This window comes from Chlamydotis macqueenii, chromosome 19, assembly GCF_036417535.1.
Source record: "Chlamydotis macqueenii isolate bChlMac1 chromosome 19, bChlMac1.mat, whole genome shotgun sequence".
Taxonomy (NCBI): domain Eukaryota; kingdom Metazoa; phylum Chordata; class Aves; order Otidiformes; family Otididae; genus Chlamydotis; species Chlamydotis macqueenii.
In genome coordinates, this window is record NC_141574.1 from 5,661,157 (window position 1) to 5,687,676 (window position 26,520).

The 26,520-nt window shown below is 47.0% G+C and overlaps 1 protein-coding gene across 4 annotated transcripts in view; it reads left to right on the forward strand.

Moving 5' to 3' along the window:
* The first annotated feature begins 463 nt into the window (after window positions 1–463).
* PHF12 (PHD finger protein 12) overlaps window positions 464–26,520 on the forward strand; it is a 32,880-nt gene continuing 6,823 nt past the window's right edge. The window contains exons 1-10 of one of the 4 annotated variants that reach the window (XM_086762936.1): window positions 464–879; window positions 1,225–1,406; window positions 15,815–15,887; window positions 17,443–17,830; window positions 18,410–18,530; window positions 19,669–19,801; window positions 20,501–20,665; window positions 21,314–21,475; window positions 22,564–23,380; window positions 25,424–25,546. In XM_086762936.1, the coding sequence (XP_086619062.1) occupies window positions 814–879; window positions 1,225–1,406; window positions 15,815–15,887; window positions 17,443–17,830; window positions 18,410–18,530; window positions 19,669–19,801; window positions 20,501–20,665; window positions 21,314–21,475; window positions 22,564–23,380; window positions 25,424–25,546 (2,230 nt within the window). In that variant the 5' untranslated portion in view covers window positions 464–813. Of the gene's footprint in view, window positions 880–1,224; window positions 1,407–9,366; window positions 9,731–15,814; window positions 15,888–17,442; window positions 17,831–18,409; window positions 18,531–19,668; window positions 19,802–20,500; window positions 20,666–21,313; window positions 21,476–22,563; window positions 23,381–25,423; window positions 25,547–26,520 lie in introns of those variants that run through there. The other 3 variants (XM_086762939.1, XM_086762938.1, XM_086762937.1) reach the window with 3 other exon arrangements.

Here is a 26,520-nt window from a genome sequence, read left to right on the forward strand (position 1 = left end):
CTCATGCCCCACTCCGGGGCGGGCACTGCGCCTTTAAGAGGCGTGGCCTCCGCCGAGATGACGTCACACGCAGGGTTCCGCGCCTGCTCGCCCTGCGCCCCCTGCCGGCGGGCGGGCCACGCCGCCCCGCCCCGCGTCGTGACGTCACCCACGGCCGCTCTTCCCCCCCTCCCCCTTTCTGCGCCCCCCCCCCCCCCCCGCCATCGTTCCGTTCCGGAACGTGACGGCGGCCACGCGCCTGCGCGCGCCGCCCTCCTTCACCCCGCCCCTCCCGCGCCTGCGCGAGAAAGGGGCGGAGCGAGACGAGGGCGAGGGGGAGGACGGTGCTGGCGCCGGCGTCGCGCCTGCGCAGCAGCGGCGTGTGAGTCCGCTGTCGCTGGCCGCGCTAGGGCGGAGCGGGGAGCCGTGTGCGCATGCGCGGGCGGCGCGGCGGCGGCGGCGGCGGCGGCTGCGGGGCCCTGAGCGTCGGCGCCGCCTGTGTGTGGTGCGTGCGGCGTGCGTGAGCGGCGGCGGGGCCGCGCCGCCCCCTCCCCTCCCTCCCTCCCTCCCTCCCCCTTTGCGCGGCATGGCAGCGGGCGCGGGGTCCCCCGCAGCCGCCCCCGGGCTCGGCTGGAGGAGGAGGAGGACGACGACGGGCAAACCGCAGCGGCCCGTTGGATAGGCCCCGCCGCCCGCCCGCCCCCTCGACGCGGAGCCGCCGCCGCCGCTGAGGGGCCGCCTTTCCCCCCCCCCCCCCTCCTTTCGCCCCCCCCCCTTTCACTTCGCTCCCTCTCGCCGGGGGGGGGCTCTCGGGGCCGCTCCCGGGCTGGATGAATGTGGGAGAAGATGGAGACCAAGACGATCGTCTACGACCTGGACACCTCCGGGGGGCTCATGGAGGTGAGGCCCGGGACGCGGAGGGGGAAGGGGGGAAGGCCCAGCCGGGGAGGCCGCGGGGCTGCAAAATGGCGAGGGACCCCCCCACCCCCCCTCTTACTCCCCCGGAGCCCCGTGGCCTTACAAGGAAGCGCGGAGGGACGGAGGCGGCTCGCCCAATCCCCGGGAGAGGCCCTCCCGGACACGGGGCCGGCGGGCGGGGCGGGCCTGGCCGAGGCCCTGCGTGTCCCCAACCCCCCCTAACCCTCGGTGGGCCCGGGGGCAGACGGTTGGGAGAAGGGCGCTTGGGGTCAGGGTCCGTCCCAGCCCCTCAGAGCCCTCTCTGTCTGTCTGTCCGTCGGTGTGCAGCAAATCCAAGCCCTCCTGGCTCCCCCCAAGAGCGAAGATGGGGAAAAGAAGAGCAGGAGGCCCGAGAAGGAGCCCAGGCGAAGTGGCAGGGCCACTAACCACGATAGCTGCGATAGCTGCAAGGAAGGAGGGGATCTGCTGTGCTGCGATCACTGCCCCGCTGCTTTCCACCTCCAGTGCTGGTAAGGCTCGGCGCTATCTCCCTCCGGATCTGGCAGTCCCGGCCCAGGCAGCACCTTCCCTCCAACGGCTCCCGCTTTCCGTTAGGTCCCTGCCTTGCCTGGGGAGAGGGGGTTCACGAGGCCGGGTGTAGCAGGCAGGAACAAAAAGGAGGTGCAGACCGTACTCGAGTCCTTCCTCCCCAAGCCTAATCCACAGCAGCCGAGGTGAAAAGCCCCACTCTCTGTTTCCTCTGGGGGGGTGGGAGTCCACCACCTTTCTTTCCTTTCTTTTTGTGCTGAGCAGCGGCCGAGAGGAGGAGGAGCGAGGCCGCTGGCTGCGCGGCCTGGCTGCTTCGGTGCTGCCCCTGCCTGGCCTTCCACCCTCCACCGCCCCCCGAGCGGATAACTTCCCCTCCTCACCCCTCTCTAAGGGTGCGTTGCTTGGCGCGGGGGAGGGGGCGTGGGGGATCCGGAGGGTCCTGGCCGGAGGGGGGGAAGCGGCTGCGCCGTCTCCGTGCCAGGCCTGACGTTCCCAGCGCTTCCGTGCTGCTGCAGCTGCTGGGAATAATGGAGGTTGCTGTCTCTGTGTCTCCCTGCCTCACTGTTTACAATATGGCGACCTTCCTTTAAATTATATTTTTATTCTCAGCGCCATTTTGGCTGCATATATGACTTCCAAACCCTCGCAGCTCTCCCCCAGTATCTCAAACGTGGAAATACCTTCCCTGTGGAAATCCAGGCCTCCAGACTTTAAAATTGGCCGGGTTTCTTCCTTTCCCTCCTTTTTTCCCTTCCTCCTGACTCTTCAGACCTGCTTGTCTCATCCGTGGGAGTGACTGCCGTGCACTGGGGGCAGTGGGGTCGATTTGCTGGGAGTTGCGTGGCTTTGTTGATGAAGGCAGATCTTTCTGCATGCAAATCTGGGTGCTGTGTGGGAGTCGAGGTGCGTGTGGAGGCAGTGGCAAAGCTCCAGTCGGTGGAGGCTGCAGCAGAGAAGGACTCTCGTTGCCTTCCCTCGCAGCTTCCTAAGCTCTCAGCACAAAGCAGCCCGCCAAAGGCACCTGAACTTTCCACCCCAAAGTTTTTTTCCTTTCTGCAAACGGGAGCCCAGGCGCATCCGAGGCTGCCTTACCCAAATCTCCCCTTCCACAGTTGACGCAGGCGGGTGGTTTGTGTTAAATTAGCGCAGCCAGAGTGGATAATGGAGTGGAGGAGGGAGCGGGGCAAGTCAAACAGCTGGAGCTCGGGTGTACAGAGTATTCTTCCTTAGGGGAGATTTTTTAACCACATTCCTTTCTCTCTTTCATGCTTTGGAGCTTTGTTTGCCACCCTGTTACAGCTGTCTCCTCTTTGCTTTTTTTTTTTGTTGGTTTTTTTTTTCTTTTTCTTTTTTTTTTCTTTTTACTTAGTGGCTATACTGTGTTTATATGCTAATTGCAGAGCGCTGAACACTTATTAAACTGATTGCTGATACCGGGAAAACTGACCGTGCGGTCGCGGTTCTGTAGGGAGTGTCCCGTTAGCAGCATATAGCCAGACAAACCCGACAGTGCTGTAACGTGCAGCCATGACATCATCCCTCCTACCCTGAGGAAGTGCTACTGGTGGTGGTGCAGATCCTCTTAATATTTACTAGGAGGATGCTAATTATTATTATTTTTTTTTAATCCAGCCTTTTGGTGAGCTTTAATTTAAGGATTTTTTTTCTTCTCTTGGGCGTAGTTGCTTAAAACTCGGTGTTTGCTTTCAGATGCTGCCAAACTCATCCTGAGCTTTCTCTTACTGAGGCTGGAGCGATGGCTAAAACTTAATTAAAACTTAGTTTTAATGCTGCAGAGGGTCCTGGTTGACTCTGAATCCTAGTTAAACCTGGCCATAAATGAGACCACTTTGCGCATAGCTAAATCTGGCTAAATTTCCTGGCTTAATTTGGCAAGTTTCTCGTAGTTAGTGAGTGGGAAACAGTCATGTAGATCAGATATCTGTAAAGCTTTGGCTGTACTTGAGTTAATTGCTTTATAATTATTTTTAAAAAAATGTATCTTTGGCAAACTAGTCACCCTTCCAATCAAAAATGGAAGGGGCAGTTCTGATTACGCTTTCTCACTGTACTGGTTGCCTTTCCTGGGGTATCTTTCAGGCGGTCATTTTGACAGTAGCCCACAGCCTGCTGCGGGAGGTGGCGCGGTCTGGAGTGGCGCAGCGGGCCAGCTGCGTGCTGCTGGCTAGGCTTTGCGTAAAGGCCTCTGGCCTGGGCTCGCTTCTGCCTCCCTGCTCCTGGACCCCTGTGCGTCGCTCGGCCAAGGCCTTCAAGTGAACCAGGTTGCTCAGGTTCGAAGGGATGCTCAGGTTTTGTTTTTGTGTTTTCTTCCCTTTACCTCCTACATCTTGCTTAAAGTAAACTTCTGTTCTGGATATAAACTTAGGCATGAAGGCAGCACTTGCAACTTCCTTTCTGCCTCCTTTTTTTATTTCAAGTATAGCAGCAGTGATGCAATGCTTGTTTTAAGGCGTTTGAATAGCAGTTGGGGCATACTGGCTGAATTGTGTTGACAGCTTACCTGTTCTCTAAATATTTAGTGTAAGATTTAGTATCAGGTTGAATTTGTTATCAATGTAGCAAAAAAAAAAAAAAAAGAGAGAGAAGAACAGCTCTGAATTTGTGTAGAGTTTGTAATCAGTTATTAAAGCTGTATAGGAGAGGCCATATTGTAAAAGAAAATGAATGACAAGGGTGTGATCAGCCCAAGTCACGCAGTGGGCTGGAGACGAAACCCAGGACTTAACTTAGCTCAGTGGCCCATCAGCTAGTTTTGTTCCTTCCTGTGGAGAGAAGGCTCTTCTGTACGGTGTTGTTTAAACCTGTAGCGAGCAAGTTGGCTTCATTAGGTAAGTGTGCGGTTCTCAAAGTTCAGCAGTTTGCTTTAACTTCAGTTTGGTACCTAAACCTGTTGTCTTCTGCAGAAAACAGAAGGCGCTTGGCCAAAACCCCCCAGACTTTCCGAGTTTGGTAGTGTTACACGTCTCTGATGGTAAATAACGAGTTTTGTTGATATGCTGTGGGAATGACTGCTCTCCTGAATTAATGTGGGTGGAAGTGGCTTCCCAATTCATCTGTCAGGGTGTCAGCTCTTCTCACAATTCCGTTTTGGAATCGCTAGTTCAGCGTAGAACTCCTGCAGGTACTGGAAGCGTCCGTGGACCGGGAGGATTACCAGCCTGGCTGCAGATAAACTGGCTTGGTGAGAGGGGTACAGGCAAGTGTAAATTCCCTTCCAGATAATCCAAGTATGTTGAAACTAAGTAATGTCACAGTCAGGTGACCGTCTTTGACTTTACAGAGAGGTTTTTTTTCTGTCCGTAGTATTTCTTGAAAACAGACCTAGGCTTTTTATCGCAGAAGTCTGGATTCGGTTGTGCCATTTGCCCATGACCTGCTGCTTTGGGTAATGGTGCAGCGTGTGTTTTCATTCTGATGTTCTGCCTTAACCCAGCTTCGTGAGAATGGTGTACGCTCCTTTACATGATTGAAAAACAGTTTTCCAGTACTTCTGTGATTCTTCCCCATTTATATCCTCCTGGCTATGTGATTGTTAGAATTCCCTTTATTTTCTTGAGCTCCTGGTAAACTGGATTCCAACTGAAGTCGGTGTGCAAAGTGACTGATGTTGCAAATTCATTACGGCTTCGCTGGAGGATTAGAAAGATTCCTGGGAGAGGAAAAGTTTAGTTAACAAGCTGGGGGAGGGGAGTGACAACAGGAGGGAGAACTAACACAGAACAGTTTGGTTTTTTTTTTTTTTTTTTTCTGGGTTTGGTGTTGGGGTTTGGTTGGTTTTTTTTTGTTTTTTAAAGAGTCTCTGACCGACTTTCTGGTTGGATGGAGGAGCCCAGAATCACTAAGCTCACTGAATGCTGCTGTTCAAGTCCCTCTTAGAAATCCCATGCTGCTGGCTGTGAAGCACTGCTAGCATGACAAAGTGACCTGAGTTGCCTAAAGCTGACCAGCTGCCCGTTACCGTAAACAGACAAGACCAGTTCTGTGGCACTGCCCAGCAAAAAGGTTTCCCTTAGCCACCGCATCATCCTGCGGCTGTGGTGGGAGAGCCACGCTGCATCCATACCGGGGCCTGGTAGCTCCGTCAAACTTTTTGCAACGCTTGCTCTTCGTGTTTATATTTGGAGCGTTTTGCTCCATTTCCTCTCTGATTTGGCAGTCTTCGCCGAAGCGCTGTTGTCGAAGAACTGGAGTAACAGAGCTGCAGAGAGAAGTAGATGAAGCTGAACTAGCCCCAGTTTTGCATAGTTTCTATGAGTCATGTCGGTTTAGTGCTTTGCACAAAGAGTGGAAAAAAGTTGTCTTTGACTGGTAGGACATCAATAACTTTTTCCCCACCTTATTCAGGTCTAAAATGTCCTGCTTTATCTTGGCATTTGGTCTAGCTTTGGAGTTTTTACATAAATATCCATTCAGGGTGAGGGGAGGGAAACATCAGCTAGTCTATTGTCTTAGTTAATCCTGCCCTTAATGGGCACGTTCGGCTGCCTCGGGGGTTTCAGGTGAAACTTTGAATGGTCTGAAGCATCTGCTGCTGCAGGGAGTATTGGGATGGCGGGAAAGGTGCCGGAGAGGCTAACTTCAGGCCTAACAGTGAACCCCAGAGGAGCAGGGTTTCAGTACGTTGAACTGCATGTGTTGGTGTGACTCTTGCAGCAGCTTAAAAAAACCTTGTCGTTTAACTGCAGAAAGTTTTTATTTTGAGGCTTTCTGTTTTAGTAGGTTTTTGGTTTTGTTTTTTTTTTCATTAAATGACTGGCAAAAATGTACTTTAGTGCTCATGTAATTGCATTTTGAAGATCAGGGAGTAAGCTGTTCTGTTCCAAACATGAATTTGAATGTGTCTATCTTAACTGATAGTTTGCTAAAACCATATACTTTTTTTAAAAAGCAACAACTTTTATTTTTATGTATCTTCAGATCTGATATTTTGGTAGCGCTGGGGCCGGCGTAGTCTAGATCTTCAACCAGAAGGAAGCAATTGCACTGGCTTGGTTCCTCGGTGTGGAGGGTCACTGCGCATGTGCCTGCAGATTTGGTAACATGATCAGTCTTGGCAGCTCTGTTCAGCAGAGTTGTACCAGTGAGATCTCTCGCTCTCCTTATTTTGTCCTAAATCTCTTGATGCAAAGGCAGATAAGGTCAGCCTAAATCTACAAACTTAAACTGGGGGCACCAGAAAACCATTCACAGTAAGAATTTGATGAACTAATCTAATTTTGGGACTTACAAACCACGATTCCCACCTGTGTGTGCGTGTGTATGTTGCTCTGTGAAACTGAGCGTGAGCAGATTTTGCAGTGTGGGCAAGAATTGGGCATTCAGATCAAGCAGTGGATCGCTGCTGCTGTTCTCAACATCGACGTAAAGCGGTAGGAGCCAGGCATTAGGATTCTAGCAAAGTCAACATTTAACTGCTTGACTTGGTCTTTATCTTCAGATGTGGCTGCAGCATGGACTAGCATTATGTCCAACATCTGTAACGATCTGAAGCTATTTAAAGGGGCACAATACGAGACTGTTAATAAGGAAACTTCTCTGCTGTTTTGTCCCTTTGCTTGGGAAAGTGCCAGTTTTATGTTAACTGGGACTTGTGGAACTGAGAAGTCTTTTTTTTTTTTTTTTTTTTGCGCTGCTGTGAGGTCCATTTTTGAGTTGACTTAGTCAGACACAGTGGCTCGCTTCGAGGTGGGGTTCAGGGCTTTGTTCCTGCTGCTCCGGAGCTGGTCTTTCCTGGTGCGTTAGACCTGCAGGCATGACTCACGGGAGCCTTTCAAAATGTGGAAAGGTCTTCCCAGAGGAATTCTAGCTCCTTCAGGCATTTGCAAAGGAAATTCTTAATTGGATTAGATTCATAACACTAATCTGCTAATGACTGTTTGTTATGGAGATCTTAGCACTATCTTGTAAATATATTCACCTTCATTTAGCTTGCCTTGTGTCTTTTTATCACATACAAGCTTTGTGCTGTTAAGATTGTACAGCTGCCTGCAGATCTTATGGTTGGGAATGGGAGGACTACTGTGTTTATGACACTAAAATCGTATAACACTCTCGTAATTCTCCCCTCTCTCTCGCGTTTCTCAGTGTTGCTTTAGGTGGGGGTAGTAAATGGGAAGCAGTCATGATTAGCGTGTCTACATCCTGCTGTGCTTCTCTTACAGCGAGTGCAAAGGACATCTGGCATGGGGAGTGCCCCCACACTGTCCTCAGCTACAGAATTGTGTATTTGTGTTAAGAGTCAGGACCAAACATGCTTTTTTTTTTTTTTTTTTTTTCTTCCCCCCCTGAAACTGATGTTTGTGGCTTGGGTTATAGGTGCTGCTCTGATGGTGTGAAGAACACTTGCATGGACAGCAGGGCTCCTGGCTGTCTCCCTGTGTAGGACAGACTGAGTCAATTTGAGATTTCAGTTGTAGCATCAACACTGAAACAGGTTTTCTACATAGTAAAGGCACTGACGTAAATTCTTCTGTTTATTGACCCCCACAAGTAGATGTTAAACTGTTTTTGTTGCTCGACTGACTCACCGGTACGTGTCAGGTTCTTGAGTTCTTCCTGTGCTCTGGAGTCCTTATTAATCCTGAAGTCCGTAGCAAATAGCAGGAATCTGCTGTGAAGAAAGGGAGCAGTTACTTCCAGAGTAGGAAAGAGGTGTATCTTCCTGAAAGCAAGTGTTACAAAGTCTGAATATTTAGGGAGTGCTGCCTGTTGCAATCTAAATCACATGTGAGAAGGATGTACCTGTTTGTTTTTAACCAGTCAGGAAATAAGCTTGGACCTGTGAAAATGCTAATGTGTCTGAGAGTATAATATGGCTTTGTCACAGGGGTATGGAGTTCTGGATTTGAAAGTAGTGAGTGTAAGCAAAAAGCGTCTTGCCACGTCAGGTTACTGGCTGAACTTGTGATTTTGTGACACAGTCAGCTTGTCAGAGCTGGCTTTTTCTTCTTACAGCAGTCGATTTATGCGGCCTCCAGCTCCAGCGCTCGCTAGATGTCTGCCCAGCTTCCTCGAAGGAATGCTGCAGTATCCAGTAACTCTAAGCTGAGTAAAAATAGTGTTGTACCTTCCCTTTAGTAAGGGGGTTGACAGATACCAGTTGTAATGCAATTACATACCTTTTTAGGGTATGGAGTAAATGCTCCCTATAGCCAAAAATGAAGAAGAAAAATAAAATCTATAAATCATTCTTCCAGTTGATGTATCAGATCTTGAGTACAAAAAGGGGAGAGCATCTCAGCCAGCTGGGGGAAATCTAGCGCCTGAACCCAGCTCTAACCTATTTCTGCTGACGTCTGCTCTGCACGAGTCACTTGAAGTAAACTAGATGGAGCTGGAGATTACCAACTTTGAACCCTGCAGAAAGCAGTGGCCTGAGGATGCAATTTAGCAGGCTGAAAACCCCATGCTGAATTTCTGGCAAGCGCCGGTGATTGGTGTGAAACACCTGCCTGTACAGCCTCTGACTTTGGGCAAGGCACCGCACGAACTTCCCAGCGTCTCCATCTCGAATAGCAAGAGGAGCAGGATAGGAAGGTGATGGGAAAAGGCAGAAAAGAATGTATACCCTGCTTTAAGGGCTTTTTGGTGGTGTGGTTTTGTTGGTTTTTTTTTTGATAGATATCTCTATTGCTGCTCTTTTCCCTCTCCTCCCCAGTGTTCTTGGGAAAGCCTAGTCCACGTGTAGGTGTCAGAATTATACTTCACTTGTGCCTGTGTGAAGACAAATTCACACTTTTGCTTTTATGGGTCTGTCCTTCATCCTCTTCTGATGTGCTGCTTTCCTTTTTTCCACCTTATTGCTTCTGTCCTTTCACCCCTGTCTCCTTTGAACACATTCAGTATAGCTAGGGCTGAATGCGTTCATTTCTCAGAAACCTCTCAGACCTATGTTTTCATTATTTTTTTTTTCCCCACCAGAGATGTCTCTTCATTTATTGTTCTTTAAAGATGAAATTGGCAGAAGTTATTCTCACTAGAGCTGTGTTGTTCCTCAGCCCTCTTTCTTTTCCCTGATGCTGCCCTGTGTCATCCTGCTTTGAGAAGATGACTTCTAATCTGTTAAGAAGACGGTGCTATAAAGATCCGAACACTTAATGAACCTGGATTCATTGAGCTCAGGCTATTGTTACTGTTGGCTGCAGTACAGGCATGAGTGATGCATGGGAAAGAAACAGGAGTGAGGATACACACAATGCCTGAATTTCTGGATCTGAATTTTCCAAAGTCAACAAGTCTTCCTGTTGTTTTCCATGACAAAGTAAAAGACCTCAGTGCGGTACAGGTGGTATTATAATTTTTTTAATGCATATTTATTTATTTGTATAGTTGCACACTTGTTTTTTATATATGTGTGGAAATTTAATATCTTTAAAAAATACTTTAATTTTTTTGTCAGCTGTAATTGAGGGTAATAACTAATGGGTTGTCTAGGGAATGGTCTCTGTGGGCCAGGTTCTTTCTATAAACAGAAGTAACTAATTACATCAGGTGATCACTTGTTTACATGCAGCTTATCCAGTTTATTGGACTCTCCTGCTTGTCAGTTCTGAGAAAAAAAGTTCTACTTCAGCACGTTGAAGGAAACTTTTCTGATTCCCCGTGAGTCTCAGGATTGCCTGTGCACGAGTGCACGAGGAGGAGGCTGGATCCCTGGTGACGGTAGGAAGGGAAGGCAGGTAAGGTAGCTAAGGCCTGCTTCCATGAGGTTGTACTTAGCTCTGTCTTCCCAGGATGAGACTAGCAGGAGCGGTTTGAGAAAGGGTACAAGTAAATAACTTCACTGGCTTCACAATTCACAAAATACTCAAATTCACAATACACCAGGGCTTTGGCTTGTGAAATGGTGCCTGGTTCTTAGGAGCGCAGTAGTACACATATTCTGCCCTTGCGGTGTTGAACACTGGTTGTTGAAGCACACAGTGAAGGAAATTTTGAAGTGTAGCGTACCTGGCCACGTTGCTACTTAAACTCGTATGGGTTTGAGTCTTCCTCTGCTCTTCTACTGGCGCGTGGACAGATTATGCTAGTGTACCTTTATCTTTCCTTGCATGTGTCTTATTTCTCTCTGTCTGGCCATATAATGATGTTTGAGTCCTGCTTCTGTTCTCTGTCTGCTGAACCCTTATTTCGAACTCTGGCCGTGCTGTTGGAAAGATGCATGCTAAGCAGATGCAGTGTTCCAGATGATGGGATAATTGGTGACCTGTGAAACGGTCATTTCTGTTGCCTTCCTTGCCTAGTGACAGCCAAAATAAGTGTACTGACCTGACCAGTCGTGTCCAGGTCTCCTTGCTGGGTGTTACTAATTTAGAACTTTTTGTTTGCATGCCCAAGACTTTCCCTTCAATGCAAACCAAGTTATGCTGGCTGCTATCAAGTTTGTTTTTTGTTTTTTTTTTTTTTCCACTAGTTCCCTCAGGAGGAGTTGGGCCACGGATAAAAGTGTAGTGGCTGATGCTCTGTAGTTAGTATGAATTGCACTGCTGGCTTCGGGTACACATAACACACAAAATATGTGAGCCTAATTGAGGCCAAAAAGTTAGTCTGCTAGTTTTAATGTCATCATGTTGTGCCTGGCTTATCTGTAGTTGAGTGATCTCTGCTTTGGCGCTTGAGAGAGATTTGGCTTCATGAGGAGGATTTTCTTCTACTCCTGAGTGTCACAACTTGATCCATATTAAAAAGCAGATGGAGTTTGAAGAACTTGCAGACCTTCACTGAGTAGTTTGTGCTGAGGAATAATCCTAACACTACCAGAGTAGAGGAGAGAACTGACAGCATTCCTGATAGCCATCTTTCAGGTAATGGAGTCTGACTTCTGTCTTCAAAAAATAGAAAAGAAAAACTCATCTTTGATCTAAGAGTTGCAACGGAGAGCAACTCAAAACAGGCTGCAGCTGTTTGCTTGTTTTGTAGATTTTTATTATGTATAAGGTAGAGGCTCCCAGCACCGGGTTCCAGGTGTCCTCCTCCTGCAGGGTTTTGGAGCAGCTGTCAACAGAAGCGTGTACCTTGGGCGCAGTAAAACTGTTTTAAAGACCTGCATTTGTAAATGATGCAACTTTCAGTGTTTCTCAATGGAGCACTTGTGATGCGCTGACAGCGAGGTCGGTTTCCTGGCTTGTTTTAGTTACGGCTGCCATTGAGGCCCTGCTGCAGGAAGCCAAGGAGCCTTGTTCTTTATGAAGCTGGTAGAACAGCTGTAGCTCTATCCATCACTGGGATAAATAGGAGTCCCAGAAGAGCTGAAAGCCTTCTTCCTTTATCTGACTGGCACACGTAACCAGCATCCTTCATTAGAAGCCAGTCACTGGGTCTTGGTAAGTTACTAAGAAGATTTCTGAGAAGGAAAAATGTTCTTGCCTACATTTTTTTTTCTTGGGGTTACTGGTTTCCCCTGCACAGAGTAAATCATCTAAGTCCAGTTCTTGAAAACAACTGACATCAAAAAACAAGCTATCCAAGAAAGCTTCACCAAACACTGGTTTGTTTTCTTGCCGCTGTTAGCCTGGCCTGGTAGCTGGCTGTAGCGTGGTGTGTCCAGAGCGTGCTCTCAGTAGCGTCAACGTGTCTCTGACGCAAGGTGGCCGCCAGGAATGCCGTGTGTAAATAACTTCAGGTTTGCTTATAACTGGTTCCTTTGAGAGCTATGGCCCAGTTGGTGTTGAAGAAGGTGCCATTCCTTTGAGCGTTTGTTTACTTATTTATTGAGGTCAGCAAAGTGAAGAGTAATTATGGGATTTAGAGTAACAACTGGCATCTGATGTATGAGAGCTCCAGAGTGTGAAATTGAAAAGCTAATGGTTTCATACTATTGTTTGCTTGATAAAAACTCCTAATATATGGATGACTCAAGATATTTTTTTTTTTTACTTTCATCATAGCCGTTTAAATTTTATTTAAGGGGGGCTTTGCATAATGTTCTGACCATGGGAGCTAGTCTAAAAGTTACAAGAGCAAGTCTTGACAGCACGAATCTGGTATGAATTTGGGGAGATGCGACTTAACTTTTTCAGAAAAAGCCATGAGAGTAGTGTTATGGCAAGTGACTCCGTACCGGTGTAGTGCCTTTTGAATAGGCAGTGATATACAAAGCCTCTGAAAATTAAGAGATGTTTAAGTTGGTTTTCCAGGTGTTTGTATAGATACTAACCCTGAAAGTCAGACTCACTTTTTCGGACCTGTCTTTCCCTTAAATTCAGAAATGCCTGTGCTCTGCTGAGCAGATTTGATTTGGGTCACACCAGGTAAAACAGCGCTGGCCGCCGCTCTTGCCTGTGATGACAGAGGGGGAAACTTTCCGAAATGAAGGTTCAGCAAAATTGTACAGAATAGTACAATGAATTGGTGTGTAGCTGAAAGGAGATGTGTTGTAACTGAAGATAAAGTTGGTGCTGTACAATTCCAGGTCCTGTTGGCAGCAGACACCAATGGCTGGAGATCTGCATGCTAATGAAGCAGTGAAAGATAGGGGAAAAGTGGCCATGGTCCTCCTGCCAAAGTGCTAATTCTTACCTCCGTTATGAAGATCAAGTGTCTTGTTCGGATTTAAAAATCAGTATCTTTTATACTTACAGTAAAAAATTGAAGAATGTGGTCGTAACTAGTCAATTAAAACGGCATTCTTTAGTGCTTCCCTGGCTTTTTTCTAAGACCCAGGAAACGCTCTCTGCTAGCAGAGAGGCCAGCAGTGCAGGAGCAGCATTCATCAGTCTTTGTTAGCGCAGCGAGCTGCCTTGATATACAGTTCATTAACCAGGAGAAGCGGAATCTGTCTTTTAATACACTTGCTATAGCAGTTAGGCTCTGACAGTGAGCAAAAAAAACTCAGGAGGCTAGTCTGAGAGCTAAAACCCTGCTGCTGGTCTGAAACTAATCTTTCCCCCTTCTTCCACAGGCCTTTGGGTAGCAGCATTCATTAAAATGCTTCTCTAAGCTGTCATTTAAGAGCACTGTGTATGTGGGATCTCATGCTCGTTGAGCAGATAATTCAAACATAACAAATGAGACAGTAACGTACACGCTTAAGAAGAAACCTGTTCTAACTCTTCTAGGTGCCTCTCAAGATTCAGCGTGGTATTAATTGTTTCGTTGTAAAATGCGTAAGATTGAGGTAACAGTTAAAACAAATAACCAGAGGCGTCTGGCAGCGCGTGGATCCCTGGCACGCCGCGCGTGCGTTGGAATGGGGCGGACGTGTTTCCAGCAGTTCAGGCACGTTCGTCGGTAGCTTCAGAGGGCTAAAATTCACTATGAACAAATCAAAGTCTGTAGGTTTTTTTCCCCTGGGGTGCTGGGAGGGGAGGGGGGAATGGGCCAGATGAATTCATACTCGCTGTAGCTGCAGATCTAAGAGCTCGGTTTCCAGCGGGAGTAAAACCTGAGCTGTTGCAGGATCCACCTCGGGACTCAGAATGGATTTACGCTGCAGCAGGCACACAGGGATCATTTGTTACTCTCCTCCTTCCACCTCCCTTCCCCGCTTCTATTAGCAAAGGATTAGTTTGGGGCAGGGGAGAGTTACTCCTTCAGCCAAATATTTGAGGCTTCATGTAAAGCAGACAGTACTTGAGGCTTTGGTGCTCTCATCTAGAGCCTGATCTCTTGTTGATCCAAGTCCTCCAGGAAATTAGAAACATAAGCTGCAGGTATGTTTGTGCATGTATGCAGAGCGCTGAAATTTCTGGAGCGCCTGGAACACGGAGGCCACTGAAACACTGCACTCCTCCTCAAAATGGCTGCCAGATGTGTTGGCTCTACTGAATTCCCTGGAGTCTGACACCAGAAATGCTGAGGTTATTACCAGTTTGGTTCTTGCTGTGTTCTTCCTTCAGTCTTCCAGGCACAGTGTTGCAAGACTGAGTGTGACCCTGGATGGCTGCGGTACCTGCGGAGGCTTTCCGTCAGCACACTGGCGTGCTCGGGGCAAGGCTCGCCGGGACTCTGTTTAAACAAAGGAAGCGTGTTTGTTTTTACAACTCAAGCTTGGGAGCCTGGGCTGGGATTCTGTGCCATTTCCCTGTGCTAGGAGCAAGATTTTTTGAAGACAGCCTCTCCCTTTGCTTTAAAGCACAGCTCTTACTGGCCAACACATATGCATCTTATCCTCTGGCTTGTCAGTGCTGGAGACTTAAAGCTTAACTTGGATTTGGTTTGATATTTGTCCGTAGGTGCAATAAATAGTTTAGAGACTCCTGAAGTGAGCCGCGGTCTGGCTGACCATGCTCGCGTGGCTTCTTGGGCTGATCTTGTAAGCTCCTTGCTAGCGTGGCCGCGCTGCCGATCACCTTGTAACCGGTCAGTCCCAGCTGGATCCCTTGTAACCCATTTCCCAGACAGTGGGAAATGGACCTTCCAGGTCTTGCTGCATCCATCAGTTGAATTTGCAGCACAAGAGAGCAGATTTGCTATGCAACTCTCTCTAGCATCAGTAGGCAGAACTTTTAAAAGTGTATCTTAAAGCGACGATGCATGGTAACTGGCTGTTTTTCTGACAGCATGTACGCTTCTCCTGCAGCAGTGAGCAGTCTGCTGAAAGAACAAATCCTAATGATAAAGAGGTGTTGGAAAGTGCTTGAGCTAGTAGTAGGATCTGTAAGGAAAGTGTATCATCTAGCATAGGCTGCTCTGCTTTTAACTGAGGAAAAGGATTTCTTAAAATAGTCCTTACTCCTTCGTCTGGTTTCCTTTGGTTTATTTCTAGCATGAAAATGAGAATGTCATTTCGATGTGATACAGCTTTTCTAGTAAGTGCAGATCCGTATGAGTAGGATGTATCTTGCGCTTCACAGCCAAGGCAGGCTGTATATGGTGACACTTTTAAGAGTATTTGGGTTGTCTTAAGATAGAAAGTGGCTTCCACCATTAAGTAAGCGGGCCCAGGGCTGGGAGTACATGAGAAGCAGTGGGTAGACTTCATGGCAGCGTGTTCAGTTGGACTCGTGCTGCAAATGCAAGGGATGGGAATGCTTACAGATTTGTGACTGTACTTGCTGCGTGGGAATCTGTGTATTCTTAGGTGGAGTAATCACGTTTTTTTAAGGAGGCGTTGGTATTAGGGGGGAGGTAACGTGTTGGACACAAGTGAGTCTTCCGTTTAACTTTACTATTCAATTCTAAGACTGCCTTCTGGAACTGGGGAGCGTGCTGCGTGGTGGAGATGAGGTGGGTGCTGCGGAAGACTAGCCGCCTAAGGTGTGCTGCTAAGTGGATGTATGGAGGAGCGAAACCGGGGTGCGTCACCGTAAAGAAAAGGAGGAAGTGCCTGGAAGCGGAACCTGCAGACCTACCCTGTCTTGGACTGCGTGTACGTGAGAAGAGTGATCCAGAAATAACAGTAAAGCATTGCTTTGTGTTTCTCTTGTAGCAACCCTCCACTCAGTGAGGAAATGCTGCCTCCGGGGGAGTGGATGTGTCACCGCTGCACTGTACGCCGCAAGGTAAAGCCTCTCGTAACAGATGTGATCCCTGCCCTTCCGACTGTCCGTTTGAAACGTGAACCCTGTGTTTTATACCTTCCTCTCCCCTTAGTGTGTACCATATACCACCAGCGCTGCTCTTGTGCTCACGGTTGAAAGGGCTTTGTTAGGAACAGGCTTAAAGAAAGCTAAGGAGTCTTGATGAGACCCTCCTGGTATTTTTAACCTTGCTACTAGGAACCAAAACTGAGGTGCCTGATATGTTCTTGTTGAGCTGTGCCTTTTAAACTGTTTTCCTTCCACCTGCTTCTGGAAAGGAGGGAGAGCTTGAGCACAGAGGGAATGGCTCCCGTGCTTGAGGAGGTGAGCTGTCTACAGGCAAAACAGAAATCATGTTAATGCAGCTCTGGCATCAGGGCTGTGATTCTGGTTAATGTGTGTTTTTTAGAAGTATGACTTCACAGCAGTTGCCCATCAGCAGAGGGTGAAATCACAGTGAGTTATGATTTCCTGGGCTGTTGAACAAGATGGGGAGGAGATGATTGGGCAAGATTGTGGCTTGCTTTTTTTTCCCTTGATGCTCTTTCTACAGGAAGCTCTCTTGCCCAATGTAAACATCTTACTGCTGTGACTACGTAAGACTGCGTAGCAGAGGGTTTAGAAACTGCACCAAACTATCTAGCAATTGTCCCCTTGAAGTGACTCCCAGAACAGATTGGAATAAAACTGTGTACTCAGCCTTTTGTTCCTGAAGCAATTGCCTTGTTATGTTTGCAGGGTACTGTTCAGCCATCTGCCAACAGTAAAAATGAAGGTCGCAAATTAAAAAAAAAAAAAAAAACAGTAAATAAAAAGAGAGGGGGGAAAAAATAAACACCCCAACTTCTTTATTATAAAAATTGCCTGATAATACTTTGGCCTTTTACAGACCATTTTAGTCAGTTGAGTAGATTGGTTCATCCATACTGGTGATGCTGTCAGGCACCAGAGCAGTGCGGAGTTGCCCCTCCTGTTGCAAAATAGATCTCGCAGTGATTGCAATGTATAGTTTTCCTCTGCTGCAGTTCTCCCTGCCCGCCTTGTTCAAAATTCCTGTCATCAAGAGACGGCACAGTGGTGTTTGCTTATTGTGCTTGTGTTCTCAAGCTGACCACCTCGTTCTGTGATGGGTTTGGATGCACTGCCAGGGTTCACAGACTGCATCAACAATGAAAGCTCTGCTGTGGGGTTTCTCAGCGTCGGCTAGCAAAGTAAACAGAGTTGTCTGATTTGTCAGGTATTTGGGAGTTGATGCTGTGAAACAATGTCCTGATCTGGATTCAAGTACAACTGTCCTGAAAGGAGAGAGATGCTAATTTTCTTCCCCATGCTTGGTTTCCTTCAGCTGTTTTGCTGAATGTTAGCTGCAATCAAATTGGTTTTGCCAGGTCAAGGCTTTAATGACTTCAGAGGAGAAGTTGTAGTAAGTGGCTTAAGCCTTTTCAGATGCTGTTTGTCTTCAACTACGTATTTGTCAAGGTTGATGTGCTTTGTTTGCAGCCTCCATGATAAGCCTTGCCTATTCATGTCGTTGTAGAAGCGAGAACAGAAGAAAGAGCTGGGGCAGGTAAATGGATTGGTGGACAAATCTGGGAAAAGGACCACCTCCCCCACCAGTGAGGCAGACCTGTTGGACAGGTCTAGCAGCAGCATCAGGGCTAATGCGCATGCCAGGATCTTTGAAAGGAGAGCAAGCCGGCCTGGCACTCCCACATCCAATGCCAGCACGGAGACCCCCAACTCAGAACAGAATGATGTCGATGATGACATAATTGACGTGGATGATGACTCTGCCATGGCAGAAATGGACTGTGGGCAGCCCCAGCTGAAGCGACCCTTTGAGCTTCTTATTGCTGCTGCCATGGAGAGGAACCCAACGCAGTTCCAGTTGCCGAATGAACTGACCTGCACCACAGCACTTCCAGGTGAGCGGTGGCTTGTCTAGAGTTGGCCCAGATGTCCACGGTTGCATCCTGCTGCCATCTTGCCTCTTTTCCCCCTTGACTCCTTGGCAGTGGTGGCTCCAGTAGTGCTCACTGGTGAAAGCAGAGGGTACAGACGTACCCCTGTTTCTCTTCCAGCTGTCCAACAGCAGATGGCCTCTTTCAGATGTGAGCCGTGGGGACACTGCTACTACGTGTTACACCTCCATCAGTGCTTTTGACAGAGGCTTACTGTTGTCACTTTAGTCTAGATGATCGATCTGGGAAAAAAACAAATCCCATTTGTCAAAATATGTTATTTTGATTTATAATATGGTAATCTAGTAACAAAGTAATGACTTCATGTATAGGATGTCACTGAAATGATGAAGTATAAAATATACCTGTCTTTAAAGCCCTTCTCTGTCACTTAAGGCTAGATGTAGTGGTTGATAAAGGGTTCCTTAAGCAGCTCTTTTTGCCTTTTCTGTTTGCCTCTGCCTGAGATGATTATGTGTATCTATCAGAAAGCAAATCTCTGCCATGTGGGTAACCCAAAGCCTTTTTAAAATTTACTTTCAGGTACTAGTAAGAGGAGGAGAAAGGAAGAAACCACAGGAAAGAATGTCAAGAAAGCACAACACGAGTTAGACCACAATGGTTTGGTTCCCTTGCCGGTGAAAGTCTGCTTCACGTGCAACAGGTAGTTGACTCTTCCACGGAAGCTGTTCAGTGTAGCTGCACCCTTCACAGGAGCAAAGTTCTTGCTGAAAATAGTAGATTACCTGTTCCCTTTCCCATTCTCTTTCATTACTTGCTTACAATCCTCTAAACAAACAGGGGAATAATCATTTTTGCTGAACAACAGATGTTTAACTGTGGCAAGTGTAGGTGTGGCTTCTGCAGCCCTGCGTGGCTATAAAAGGTTTTAAAATGTAGCCAGAAGAGTGAGCCATCTTGTCTTCAGTGTTTTTCTGCTAAGAAAAACTCTAAAGTGATAGTGGTTTAGAGAATGGAGATATTTGTTTATGGTTCATGAAGGAAGTATGTGAGGAGGTGACCTTTAGGAAACAGAAATCTACTGAGATATAAGCCCAAGGCAAATAGGAATATTGTGCTGAAATAATAAATCTGAAAATGAATACAAAATACTGCAGTTTTTTATAACTGCGCAAAAAAACCGCACAGATAAATCCCAATTCAGAATCTCAGTGAAAATTAAAAACTATATTTCAGGAACTCAGTCAGAGTGAGTTTCTGAAAGTGAGCTGGAGACTCAGGTGGGCTTTTGTGGAGAACAGCTGAAGACTGTCATAGGGGGAAGACTTCTTTAAAGCCTGGGGAGTTGGATGTAGTAGTTTTCTGGAGTTTGAGACTTGTTTTGAGAACATCTTATTGAAGTAAATGTCCCAACTTCACACAAGATTCATCTGAAGAAAATTGCAATAACCTAAACCTGATACTTCCTTTTGATCTCTGAATTTTGCTCTAAACAAAGTAACTCAGAACTAATGCACAAGGTCAACTTGAAAAGTTGCTTGTGTGATTCTGGCAGGTGCTTACAGCTTTCCGGCAGCAACGGCATCTCTTCCTGCCAGAGGATCTCTTCTGCACTGAGGAACCCTCATGTGCATGGGCAAGTCCTTTTGCCTTGAGTGGGTCTTGCATGGGTCTAATTAGATCAAGTTACAAATCGGAAGCCTAATTTTAGATGCAAGTAACATAGTGTGGGGGAATTGGTGGGGGAAAGATAAGCTAAAGTGCTTAACTGTGCTTGGCTGTATGTTCGGTTCATACCCTATAGTCTGTATGGAAAATGAGATATAACTCTCTCTTTGCAGGAGTTGCAGAGTGGCACCTCTAATTCAGTGTGATTATTGCCCACTCCTGTTCCACATGGATTGTCTGGAGCCACCGCTTACTGCCATGCCTCTGGGTAGATGGATGTGCCCAAATCACATAGAACACGTGGTGGTAAGCGGGACTATGATTGCTGTATGGTAACTGGATGCTGGAGTGGAACCTGGCAGGTCCATTAAAGGACAAAGTACAACAAATGTAAAACAGCTTCTGAGCTCTTATTGCTCCCTGTAACGCTTGTAAAGCTCCTGCTGCAAGCAACGCACTCTCCAAAGGAATATGAGGCTGCTGTCTGCAATAAACTATAAAGATGGAAGAACTCCTTCCTGTAACTGGAGCTGACAGCTCAGATTGTGGCTCACTGACAGCTTGTCTAGTTTTCAGACTGGACTCCGTAAGATCTAGATGAGCTTCCAGAACTGTGGTACAAAGCAGCACATTGCTACCAATAGGGGAAGTAATTCTTTGCATGCTTAACCCAAAAAACTTTCATTCCAAGAGGGAGTTCTCATTTGTGGAAAAGCAATGTACTTGAGACTTAAATACTCAGGAAACAGGGGGCTGAAACAAAGAGCTTGTGCCCAGACAGACTGCTTCTGAGAGCATTGATGCTGCTTAGTAGGCCTCTAAATCCTTTTGTATTCATCTCCAGCAATGTGCCCTTTAACAGAAATTATTAGTGCTGCAGGAAACAAATAGTCTAAAGCTGAGCCAATGCTGTACTGCCAGTGCTACGAGGCGTTATGAAAGTCTTGGGGTACGTTAGAGTGACCTGCAGATCCCTAACTCCTGTGGCATTATCTGATCACCCAGCTGAACCAGAAGAACTTGACCCTGAGTAATCGGTGCCGAGTATTTGACCGGTTCCAGGACACCATATCTCAGCATGTTGTCAAAGTGGATTTCTTAAACCGAATCCATAAGAAACATCCTCCGAATCGCAGAGTTCTTCAGTCAGTAAAGAGAAAAGGTTTGAAGGTACGTGGAAACAAGTAGGTGTCGGTGAAACTCCCTGTGTACGTATCCCAGTTTGGAAGGGAAACCAGCATGCCCCGTAGGGATAGCCTCTTTTGGCAGGAGGAGGAGGGTGGGATCTGAATGAACGTGTTGGTGAGAGGTCGGGAAGTCAGCACTTTTCACTACGTGTAGGATTTAAGAAACTCTTTTCCTGCCTACCATAAGGCTCAGCTATTGCAAGTAAGCCTTTAAATCTATCACGAGCATAAAAAGTACAACACAAAACCTCCTGAACATGGCCCTACAGTCAGAATTGGGGCTGCTGCCTGTTCCATGTTAAACCCCAAAGAGTATTTGCTGCCAGAATGCCTGAAAAATGCCATACAGGTTTCCCTTCTTACTTGGCTGTTTTTGCATTACTTCTTTTACGCTGTAGCCACCACATTGTGCTGAAGTCATGCCTAACCTAAGGGAATAAAACCTATTAATTTCAGCCTGGCTGCATCAATTTAAAGTACTCAGTCCTTGAAACTTGTAATGTATTGTCTGCAGGGTTCCTTTGGGTCAGAAAGCAGCAAACATGAAGCGTAGTGCTGGTTAGGCGCTTTGTTTGACTAGTCATTCTTGAGTAATTGTTCTCATGTGTGATCTTCTTTCTCTACAATGTAGGTTCCTGATGCTATAAAGTCCCAATATCGGCTTCCACCCCCGTTACTTGCGCCTGCAGCAATTAGAGATGGCGAGCTGATCTGTAACGGGATCCCTGAGGAACCCTTGCAGAAGCACCTTGTGAACACTGAGCACTTAGCCAGCCAGACAGAACAACAGGAGGTAAATGAAGTCAAATGCTTGGACTCTGTCTGTAGTTGCTTTGGTACAAAGATCCTCTTCCATTTCAGTCATGATCAGAGCAGTTGCCTAGGAAACCAGTCCCAAAATCGTGTCTGAAGGTGATAGCTTGTCTTGTCTCTGACACCCTTGCCCATTAAAACTTCATTTTGGCTTTCCAGGTGAAATGTAAAACTCCTCATTTGACACTTGCCTGAAGTGGTGAAATAGTCTTCTGGCCTTAAGAGTGGAGTCAAAGGCTTTTTGTCTAGATGTCATTTTTATTTCCTGGCTGAGGGGAAATACTTTCCACTTTGATTATGTAAGACTACTCTCTGACATGTTTATTCTTATGTTAACATCACATTTCTGGGCAGCTTTTTATTGCTGATAGAATTGGATTTTTAAATCAAGGTCAAATGAGTGTTTAAATCATGTGTAAGCTTCTTGCCAGATTCCACAACGCAAAGACATGTTGCTTTGCAATCCATGGTGTAGTCGAGTCCTTCTGTTAACCCAGGCTGGGTTCTTCTGTGTGGCAGGTGCACATTCAGCATGGAGCTTAAAACTTTGAGTTAATCTTTTGGTCTTCCTCTACCGCGTGTAAAAGGAGAGATACTCTCCAGCCCAGCTTTGGCAGGGGACTCCCGATAGTGGGAGCTTGATCGGCATTTCTTTCCAGCGTGCTGTGGAGTAAGTTGGAGGAATGTGTTTGGATAGAAGCCCATATTGGTGAAAGATGTGTTTGTAAGTAGCTGAACAGTCACAGTTTTTAACGAGTGAAGAGAAGGAAGAGTTTGGGGGTGAGGAAGTGCCTTGGCCCCTCCTTTAGTCTCGCCTCCTCTGTGTTCTGTCCCCAGCACAGAGGTAAACAGTACCTCATTTTGGTTGTGCTTTTGTACATCTGGACAAAGTTTTCTCCTAATTCTAGACGAGCATCAGAGCAGATGCTGTCATTCCAGGCTGCATCTGAGCGGCCAGCAGCACAGTGAGGCAGCTGAATTCAAGCTCTGTGAGCGTTGGACTGACTGTTGAGGTTTGGGGCACTGTCTGCCCGCGGAGCTAACCTGCACTTTTTTTCTTCCTCCCAGTGGCTCTGTAGTGTTGTTGCGCTCCAGTGCAGCATATTGAAACATTTATCTGCTAAGCAGATGACTTCGCTTTGGGACTCTGAACAAACAGAGAAGGCTGATATTAAGCCTGTTATTGTGGCAGACGGCTCACTCGCCAACCCTTACCAGGCAGCTGACAAGGCACCCACACCTTCCCTCTATTCCATGTCATCCTGCACCTCAGGGATTACCACCCAGAATTCCTTGAGCTCGTCACAATCCCAGCAGACTTTGTCACAGGAAGATGTCAACTGCAGCTCTTGTATAGATAAATCCAAGAAGGTGTCGTCTTGCGGGACTTCAAACGGGCCGACAGCCTCTGACATTAAAGTAAACGGTCCTCATTTCTATGGCATTTCGTCCGAATCTTCAGCACAGTTGACTGACTCCCAGAGGCTAGTTGGATCTGGGAACACAATACCTGTTTTGTCTCATCGGCAAACGTGGCCTCGGCCCCTCACGCCCCCAGCGACTTGTGGACTTCTGAATCACACCATTGGAACCATTGTCAAAACGGAGAACGTAGCAGGACCCGTTTCTTGTGCACAAAGGGGTTCTGTGCCAGTCACGAGTATACCTACGTCCGTATCGAGCTCCTGTGCCAGCCTGGAGACCACCAGCACTTTGCAAAGAAAGAATGTGCAGACGCAGATAGGACCGCCGCTGACGGCAGAGCTGCGATCTGTGGGCTCCCCTCTGACCGCCACGAGGGCACTCACCCCTCCGCAGGCTGCGGCAGATGGGATCTCTGCTGTTGGGTCCACAAACAGATTCTGTTCACCAGCACCACCTTCAGGTACGTGCCAAACAGCTGATCTTGGCCCCCAGGGCTGGGAACGTGTTCAGGCTAACCGTTACTCTGAACCTCAAGGCTCTAGCAGCATGCTCTCCTTTAACTGGGAATTAGGCTTTCTGTGGAGAGCTGGGAGAAGTTTCTCAACTCTTCTCTGTCCTAGGTCCCTTCATGGGAGCCACGGGATGTATTTTTGCTGGCTGTGCATGTACCTGAGAGGGGAACTCAGTAATTTTAAATCAGTTGGCTGCTGTCTCACTGTTGCAACAACTGGCTGCTCCAATACTGCTTTAAAACGAGCAGTTTGTTTTAAAGTACTGGTTTGATTGCAAGGCAGTCCTCCTCACAGGACCAGCTGTCTGGCATCTGATCCTGTGATCTCTGGACACAGTGACAGTTCTGGTGATGGTGTGTCCCCTAGTACAGGTGTGTTTGAAGTCTTCCAGTGCGCAGCCTTGATGGCAGAGACATGCGGACTTGGGAAGCTGTGGTCTGCTTAGTATCCGCTAGTCTGTTAATAGAGGGTAGGATATACCAGCTCTGTCCTGAGTTGTACTCAAAACCCTTGCTGTTCAAGTGTAACGTACCCATTCTTCCATATAAAAACATCAAGTGAAAGATGTTGATAGCTGATATTAGATTTTGAAGGCAGCGTAACTGCCCGTAACTCAAACTTTGCTAGAATAAGCTTTTGCTTAAAGCATTCTCCTCTTCCCTTTCCCCGCACCCGCTCAGTGCTCAAACCAGCAAAGCCTTTGTGCAGGTTGGGTTTGAAGCAGTTGCTGAGAAGCATGCGACAGAGCTGTCTGGCACTTCTCTTGCAGTTCCTAGCTGCTCAGTGGCAGGCTTGCATGGAGCAGCTCAGATCTGGTGATTGCAAGCAGCAGAGGCAACATCTTTTTATTATTCTTTTTAAAATTCCTTAGTGAGTAACTTCTGAGCTTTACCTCGTGTTTGGAAGCAGTCCCCAGGGTACTTGACCTCCTTGCTTATTGCTGAACAAACTTGGTTACTCCCAGGCTGCTAGTTTGACCGTGCCCTGCTTAGAAATGCAAGACTGGGAGAAGTTTTAGTAGAGGAAATGAGACCATACTGTAGAAAATGTCTTGCTTGTGGTTTGAGAAGCACTGCAAGCCCTACATAATTTTGCAGTTACTTAAGGTGTTAAATAATTGCTTTTGGTGCAAAGCTTTGTGTTCTACAAAACACAGATTAAAGTATCATTTTGGTGCGGTGTCTCTTGGGAAAGCTGTAAATATTTAGATTTTCCATCTAAAATGATACATGTATATAACAAATCTTAAATTATAGTGTGCAAATTTTGTTACAGTACAAAAATACAAATCTTTTATGACTTTCTTTTTTTTTTTTTTGACATAAGTTTCAGGCTTATAGTAGTTTTAAGCAAACCAACTCAAGAAGATCTGGTGTCAGTGCATTAAAGGGATTTTGTTCCCTGGCATTTGCCATTGCCTCTTTCAGCTGCATGGCCACTGACAAAGCCAGTAGGATTTTATTTTGTGAATAATAAAATCTACTTATGACTGTCACATTCTTAGTTAGACAGTGAAGTACACCCCAAACTTGATAATTGTGCAGAATTAAAAAGGTGGCAACTATACTTTTTATGCATATTCAGACCTAGACAAGCTCCTTGGCAGATGTCTCTGGGCTTAGCAAGCTCTGCAGGCTCCTGGAGACCTGGTGTTCATCTTTCCAGTCTCCGTAGCACGACATCACTTACTGTCCCTCATCTCTCCAGCTTCATACTGGGAGTAGGAGCTTAAATGTATAGGTCCAGACTTCCTCTGACAACTGGAGGTGAGAGGCAGAAGCTGGCAGTTGGCTCTGTTTAGAGGCACACACTGGTCCTTCTGTGAGGAGAAGAAAGGCTAACGGCCTCTTATTCAGGCCTTTTTCAAAGCATGACCATGAGCAAAATTAGTGATTCTGAGCAGCTTGGAAGTGAAGCGCAGCCTGAGGGCTGGGTGAATGTCTGAGGAACGTCACAGTGACATACCTTCTCTGCACCATCTTTCTCTGTAGATGGTAAGGTCAGTCCCAACACCTTATCCATAGGAAGCGCTTTAACTCTACCCTCATCACTCACTTCAAACTCTGCAGCAATGTTGGACCTCACCAGTTCCCTGAAAGCATTTATGGATGGCGGTGAGTATTTAGTTCATTATCAGTCTCTACTAGCCCTTTGTGTTTGCTTCAGTCTCTGCTTGAGGAAAAGTTCCAGAAATAAGGAAGGGTTGCAGTCAGGTGAGGGCGGGGCTGGGTATACATTACCTTAAATATGTCACATGCTTCCTGACTTGTAGCGTTGCCAAGGCAGCAAGGCCAATGAAGTGTTTCTGCCTGAAGCTTTTCTGGGGAACGATCATAAAGCTATCGCACGGGCTGCTTTCCAGGTGGAATTCACATGCAGAAACCTGCAGCCCTGCCATGTTGTGGTGCTAGCTGCAATCCAGAGCTGTTCCTGACGGGCATAAAGTCCAGCAACAATAGATCTTGCAGTCAAGCAGTCACCTGAGTGGTGATGCTCTATTGGGTCAGTTAATTTTCTGATTTATTTCTGCTTCTGTCAGTCTTCTCCTAGACTGGCCCATTTTTTATTTTCCTTTTGTTGCGCTTGGCAAGAAATGCCAAACCCTAGCAGAGTGACTTCAGGAGGAGGAGACTGCTGAACAGCAATCATCAGTAGCATAGCGAGGCTGTTGCCAGAAACGACTTCTCTATCTGAAGAACGGCCTTTCTGGCGTGGCCAGTGTGACCCTCTTTTCTTGGGTGAACCCAAACCGCTCCGCCTGCCCAGATTTACCTCTCTGCTATCAGGAAGGGCCGTTACAGCTTTGCTTCTTCTGCTTGCCATTTTAACTGTCGTCAAGGTGGAGAAAGCTCTTGGAAGAAGAGGTTAGCCAGCCAGCCTGCTGCCAGAAAACAGACCTCTGTAGGGCTTTACAATTATAAATTCTTCAAAGCTATCAGCCACAGATCCGCTTTAAAGCTTGTTAATAATATTGCCTGAATTGCCCTGTTTGGTTTAATTGACCCTGCTACAAAAGTGTGTGACTCAAAAATGAGCCTGTAGCAGCTGCAGATGTGGTTACCGCTTTTCTCTGTTCTCTGTAATGCAG